The sequence below is a fragment of the Poecilia formosa genome, unplaced genomic scaffold (genome assembly GCF_000485575.1).
Source record: "Poecilia formosa unplaced genomic scaffold, Poecilia_formosa-5.1.2 Scaffold70, whole genome shotgun sequence".
Lineage (NCBI taxonomy): Eukaryota > Metazoa > Chordata > Actinopteri > Cyprinodontiformes > Poeciliidae > Poecilia > Poecilia formosa.
In genome coordinates this window covers 1373497-1380853 of record NW_006800009.1, presented here as the reverse complement: position 1 = coordinate 1380853, position 7357 = coordinate 1373497, and the positions used below count along the sequence as shown (strand labels likewise).

Below are 7357 nucleotides of genomic sequence, written 5' to 3'. Positions count from 1 at the left end.
AGTTGACCAAACTGAGCTATTACTAAAATTCAAAATATTTTGTTGAAAATCAAAATGAGATTTTACTCTGTTGGGATGAAGTTGACAAAGAAAGACTCCTGACCACCAGAAGCTGACCAAACCAACTCATTTACTCGGGTGGACTTGGAGTACACACTAGCAAGTCTACAGGAAAAAAAATGTTGGGACTTGAGTATAATTTTACTTGCATGTACCAACCAATCCTTACAGTATGTAAGATGGCTTGTAATGGCAGCCGATTGTGTTTGACAATAAAATAGTGATAAAGAATTTCAGCCTGTTTTGGTCTTCCAAACAAAACTCCTCCATGTGTTTTATTGTTGCAGTATTTTAATCATTTATTTATTCCCACTTACAACTCAAACTGCTTTGCTGCTGTTCAGAATACAAAGAAACACATGTGAAGAAGAAATCTGATTAAAAACAAGTAAAACGTAAAACTCTGATCAGGAGCCTCACACAGTGTCAATAGACGAAGTTGCAGGTTTTGTTTTGACGAACGATTTAAAGCAAAAACAAATTTCACAACTAAAGGAAAATGTTATTGATTTGTTGTTTTGCATGTGAAAACTCACTTCAGAATAAATCAAATCTCTGAAGTGAGTTTCAGAGATTTTGCAAAACCGTCTGGCAGATTTAAACTTGTCCCTCCTGGGGCATCATCACTTTGTTGTCTTGTAGGAGAGAAGGGGTTGGTGTTGTTGGATTATTCTCTCCTTTGCTGCCATTTCTGTCTCACCCCACTCTGACATTCCCTCTCAGATTCTGGGTGTCCAGTTGCCTGGTTATTTCTGCGCTAATCCCCTTCCCCTCACGCTCGCCAAATGTTCCATGCATTCAGCTCCACAGCGGAGAGGAGCAGCCACCTTCAACCAGACATCAAAAATAGCCCCGGGGCAGGGAGGGGACTGGGCTGGAGGATCCAAAAGAATCATGTGGACAACTTTATCCTCCCATAACACAGAAACAGATAGCGAGGAGGACTGAAGATCCAGTAACCCAATGATACACAACCGGATAGGCTAGAAACCCACCAAATCAGAGGATCTGAATCTCTGTTCAAGAAAACCAAGTGTGTGAATCTAGCGGCCGATTCTGGAATATGAAGCTCAGCGTGGCATTGTGTTTTGCTGGGGTGTTTGGGGCTTTGGGAGCAGCATTTATCTTCCTTTCTTTTGGAACCGATTACTGGCTTTTAGCCTCACAAACCTGTGACCCAGAAAATAAGGACTCCAAAGACAGTCTGACAATTACGGTGAGTACTGGTCTCTCAAAAAGGCTGCAGGTCAGGGAGGATATGAGAACAGCTGTATTCACTACTAGTTAATGAAACAAGAATAAGGCAAGTTTTTCTGCTCTTCAAGTTGCGTTTTATTACTGCATAACATTACACAGCAGACATCAACTCATTTAGTTGCTGACATTCAATGAGATTCAAAGATCAGCTGCTCCGATTATTTTCTCAGCAGCTGGACTACAGAGTGGAGAGGAATCCCGGTAATTCGACTCTGTTTAATGTAATGTGTGTGCAGCTATGCAGTGATTGAGGAAGAGCTTGTACCGTGTGCCTCTAAGATAGAAATACAAGTCCCTGTAGTCACAAAGGCATGACGGCATATTATATATCACCGAGTAGAGCATACTTAGCTTTCCAACTTCCAGAGAGGGCTTGTACTGACACGTACACTGGAGAACAGGACCATAAAACTGGAGTGGTGCTGGGTGGTGCATGCTACACTGAGAAGTCTAACTCCTTATGAAGCTTTAGGTTGTACCATGAGGTTTCTAAGTTTCAACAAGCTATGAGGATTTTATGTGATAAAAAAAACAGTTGAAAAGAAACAAATGTTTTCGTATAATTGTACCACATTTTTAAGATTTTTATGTGGATAAAATCTTTAAAAGGTGTGGCATGCATTTGTGTTCAGCTCTCTTCAACATCTTGTGCAATCAATTGATTTCAGATGTCAAATAGAGCATTAATGAGCTGAGACAGCTCCTTGGACAAAATACTATTTCATCCAAAAGAATAATAAAGAAACTGCAGAGACCGTCAGCTCAGGTTTTAGAATTGGTTGAGAAGACATCTTTTAATTGAACAACACCAGCCTGTGGGGAAGAAGGACGAGTAAAGCCATTGTTGAAAGAAGCCAGTGGAAGTCAAGCTCTGCAGGGGACATAGCATGTTTAGCAAGACGGAAGGACCAGAAATTCAGCTTGTGTGCCCATATTCATCCGTACTTTGCAACATAGTGGTGACAGCGTCATGCTGTGGGAAAGATGGTCGGAGTAGATGAGAAGAACTAAATAAAGGAAGATTGTTGAAAAAAAACCTACTATAACCTTCTGAGGGCTTTAGACGATGAAATGATTTCGATCAAAATATGTTTCAGTATCATTGAATGTCAAAGCCGAAATGTAAAAGATGTGGCATTAATTGGGAAAGCTTTTGAAAACCAGGCATTATTTAACTTTCATGCTTATTCTTTACTTTATGTTCATTTTTAACATCAATCCCAATAAAAGTGTTTAAAGGTTCAGGGTGTGAATTCATCTGAAAGTCATGGAAAAAAGACCTGATCTAATGCCGTTAATAATAATTTCTTCATAAGAAATTCAATGTTTTTTTTCTTTGTAGAAAATAATGAGAAAAATACATTTCCATCTCCTATATCTGATGAATGAAGAGCCTGCAATCTCAGTTGGCACCAAAGAGGAGCAGCCAGAGGTTAATGGGCCTTGCTCAGCTCAACCTTTGACCTTCTTTAGCAGCTGCACAGACAAAGTGGCAGCAGATGCTGCAACTGTATCTCATAAGTTTGAGAAAGCGCCACACCTAGCAGGCCTCATAGAGTGCTTTGCCAAACTCATTGAACCTCTTTACCAAAACATTGTCCTATAACTCAAAACAGTGTGTTTTATTGGGATTTTATGTGACAGAGTAAAGCAAAGTAGTGCTTAATTTTGAGATAGAAATAAAATAATACATGATTTTCAACATTTGTTGCATTAAAAACATCTTAAAAGTGTGGCATGCTTTGATATTCAGCTCCCTTATCTTGGTAGCTCTAAATAAAACTCAGTGTGATCGCATTGTATTTAAAGATGTTTGAATATTTTTATGAGACACAATATCAGCTATATTAATCAAAGCTGGACATACTCAGAGTACACCTTAAGTTCCACCTTTGTTTTCTGAATCTTATTTCAGCTAGCCGTTGATGTGGCGCACAACCAAAGCGGCAAGATCGTCTCATTGCATTATGGTTTCTTCTGGATTTGCTATTCTGGAATCCCTCTGGATAAATTTCTCAACTACACAGGGGCAATATCATCATGTGAGTGAGCAGCATTTTATTGTTTGAACTGACATTATTTTTTATTTTATCACAATACTCATTCATTTTCACATATTTAGAGGAGTTGCTTACATGTGAGACTAATAATACCTTAAAGACAGAAACACGTTGTATCTGTGTGGATGGTGCAGAATAAATTAACTCTCCAGAAAACTGATCGTTTGATTTCTTGTGAAACTTTATGCCAGAAACAAAGAACAGTTTGGTTTTTGTGCTGTTAGTCTTTTGAGGATGCCTAAATAAAGTTAAAACATTAATAAAAGTGAAATAATCTGCTCATGCAGGAGGAGCACAGTACGTTCTTCTATTTTTATTGATAGAAACGTCCCAAACTCTCATGTGACTGGATGAATGAGGCAGCACCATGTGATGTTTTTCATGTCGTCTGTCAGCTGGTTATGTGTCATCCATTTTTTTTTTAATGGTCACTATGGTGACACAGTCTGCAGAAATGAAAAGGCACCTTCTGAGGATTTATGGAATTTCACATGAGTAATGAGAAGATATAAAATTATACTGTAGGTTGCAAACTAATGAGTACAACTAAGTGCTATTAACTTTCATTGCTGTAGCCAGTGTGAAAATATGTCTCTTTTCTGAAGGGAAAAAGTCTTCCACAAAACTCTGCTACCCTGGCTACCTGTCCCCGTTCCCAGAGCCAGGGCCTACCAACAGTACAACAGAAGACAATACAGCTATCAGTGAGTGTCATTCATACAAATTATGACACAGCGTTTCTCTGCAGCAGGCTAATATCTCCGCTCTCTACAGTCTACGGAGGCTTCTGGAGGATCTTCATGCTCATAAGTGTGGCAGCGGTAACTCTCGGAGGGTTCCTCATCATCTGTGCGGCTCCGTTTGCGAGCCACTGCTTGTACAAAGCAGGAGGCGGGCTCTTCCTGACATCTGGTGAGTTTAATCCAGGGGCGGCATGGGGGACTAAGCACATGTTTTTCTGAGCAGTAATGTACTGAAAATACGAACCTACCCAACCCCTCCGTCCCCCAGAGTGAATTTCAACCTCTTTAAAAGGAGTTATGTTCATAACTCAGTAGTTATGAACATTTTATGGGTTATTAATAACGAAATGAGTCTTTTATCCATTTAAAATGTGAGTTTCTCATTTTCAGTCAGTTAACAATTGCACTAAAGGAAGAGGTGATGTCTTATATTTTTTATTGAAAGAATCAACTGGAAAAATCTACAGTTTGCTAAATATTATAAAGAAAAAAATCAAGACTAATGTGACCCAACAATCCAGAGTCAAGTTGGAGATAAACTACTAATTAACGAGGCAAACAATTCTTCTAAGCTACAAACTGTGTGGGGGAAGAGTTAAAGGACTAGTACTATTTTCTGAATTAAAGCTGAGATGAAAATCAAGACATTGTTTGAATCTAAGATGCAACGATGTTAGTTATCGTAACTGATTAATTCAGACGTTTATGATCTACTTTATTCTAAGATGAGAGATTAATGAGGGGAAAGAAAAAACAACAGAAGCCTAAAGTTTTGGAAACACAAAGATAATTCAGCAACTTTCTATTCGACGCATGCAGCTGTTTATCTCTATTTTTAAAAGGAGTCTTGTAGGGCTTCACTGAAAACACACAAAACCACGGTATCCATTGCAACTAAGTATGTATTGCACCACATTCTGCACAAAACGACAGGCCTTGTGACTGAGTCGGCTTATTTTATGGATAAAAGTTTATTAAGTTCTGTTCTCTTTGTGTCTCCAAACACACAGCCACCCTTTTAACAACCTTTACCTTCTTGAACAGGAGCCGTCACGAGGGACTGATTAGCCAATCAGAGATGGAATTTAAAGTAATTAATTCGGGGAATAAAATGTTCAAAAAGATTGAACAAGACCTGTGTGTTATCTGAGAAAAAGAATAATTGTGCAGAGGCTGAATATGAACTACAGTGAGGGAATTTCAGTGCTTGAAATGATCGAGTTTACGGCATCCCGGACTCACTCTGTAACTCTTCTCTGCACCTGCAGGTTTTTTCATGCTGTGTGCCGTGGTGATGCATGTGGTGTGGCTTCAGGTCCTGGATGTGGTCCAAACCTTCATCAACGAACAGCGAGCTTCCCATTGTCCAGACTTCACACTGAACCTCAGCTACAGTCTGTCCTTCGTGTTTGCCCTCATCGGGATCTTCTTCGCCCTCTTGGCGGGCCTTCTGTTCCTGCTCATCGGTCGAACTGTAAAGATCCACCACTGATTGAAAAGTTTTCTCTTTTCACGCCCGTCTGATGCCGTGTCATCGGGACGTTGTGGATTCTCTCTCTCCTCTGTGGTTTCAATGATCTGACAAGCTTGAACATTTTGGTGTGAGACACTTGTTTTGTTTTCTTGTGCAGTTTTGATAAATGGTAGCCTGAGAAACAGTGCGATGAAAACATATTTATACCCCTTTTACTTTGTCCATTTTTACGTTTTTAGATTGTTCAACACAAAGCAGTACATAATTGTGAAGAGGGAGAAAAAGAATAACACTTTTACAGTAATGGTGTGCATTGTGTACTCACCCCCATTTACTCTGTTGCCAATTAGTGAAGTCCAGATGAGGCAGGTGTCTAGGAATTTGAAAATGTAGCCAACGTTTGAGTAACTCGGTCTCAGCCAAAATCCAGCTGCTTTGCAAAGGCCTCAGAGGTTTCTTTGAGAACATTAGAGAACAATAAACTTTAAGATTTTAAAAAAAAAGGGAAACTTTTGGTCTCAGGAGGTGTAAAGCTTGCAGAGACATACTCCAAAAAGTGAACTTCATTAAACCCCCAAAAATAAATTAGATTCTGGTGTAAATTTCATTGTCCAAGTTTCTTTAAATATTCAGAAGGTTTTTGTCTGTGGGTAGAAATATTCTTATTCAGCGGGTTTTAATTGCAACAAAAGGGAATTCTACAAAATATTGATTTCCAGAGGCTGAATATAAAAGCATGACATTATTCTTTTTTTTATTTTAGGAAATGTTGAAAATCTTGATGATCATCACTGTTATCTAATGCATTTTGTTGATCATACAAAATCCCAACATTTTCGTCAGACTTGTGCATTAGGGGTTGTAAATACATTTTCTCAATGTTCTGTATTTTTTAGGTCACTTTGTAAAAAAAATTTGTTTTTTTTTTCATTTAATTTTGTTGAACAATGCTTATTTTTATTTTTTTTGCTTTAGCACAAGAAGTTGAAGGGGTACATTTCTATACAAATTCTAATTTTTCCGCATCATGAGTCCAAAAACCGGGTACAGAATTGTCTCTGTGCATTTTTCAAGCTGTACATTCACAACAGTGGAAGCAACAATATCTATATTAGTTTTAGTCAAAGAATGAATCTGTGTGTACAGCAGAGTGGCTTATGCATGATGCTAAGTATTAGGCCACAGTTGTAGGTATAAGGGCTTCAGTTTCATTGGTGCAATGTCGGAGCTTTATCCACAGACCTATAAGAAGCTTTTTAAAAAATTATTATTGCCGTTTTAGTCAGGATTTTTTGCAGTAAGAATGCTTTGATGTTATGCAACATAGCAAAGTGTTTTCAGGCTGTCGCGCTCACATTTTCATCATTTTCTAAGAGATATCAGATGGATAACGAAGACAAAACTGTTGAATAACCTTGGTGATTGTCAAGTTGGTTCATGTCTGAAGCAACAGTTTTATGTTGGTGCTTTTACACTATTTGCTGTAAATGATTTTATCACAACTGCAATAAATATTAAACTGTTTGTGCTCTTTGACTGTGAAGGAGTGATTTTTCTTTCAGTCTTAAAATGATCATTTTCTCCAAAATAATAGAAAAAATGTTCATATAACAAAACATAAAAAATGAGAAAACCTTGCTGTTATACTGTGTGCATAACCTGCAAAAATACCTTCTGCAGTTTTGTAAAATTGTATTTCTAACAAGATGCACAATTATTACTTCTTTTAAAATTTATTTTCATGCTTAAAAATCTCAGTTCAG

General features: G+C 38.1%; 1 protein-coding gene across 1 annotated transcript; it reads left to right on the top strand.

Moving 5' to 3' along the window:
• Nucleotides 1–853: 853 nt before the first annotated feature.
• tmem182a (transmembrane protein 182a) lies at nt 854–7128 on the top strand. The gene is made up of 5 exons (XM_007555456.2): nt 854–1276; nt 3233–3359; nt 3983–4081; nt 4152–4289; nt 5389–7128. Exons 1-5 carry the CDS (start codon nt 1124–1126, stop codon nt 5610–5612), a joined length of 741 nt encoding a protein of 246 aa, XP_007555518.1. The 5' UTR covers nt 854–1123; the 3' UTR covers nt 5613–7128.
• Nucleotides 7129–7357: the final 229 nt, after the last annotated feature.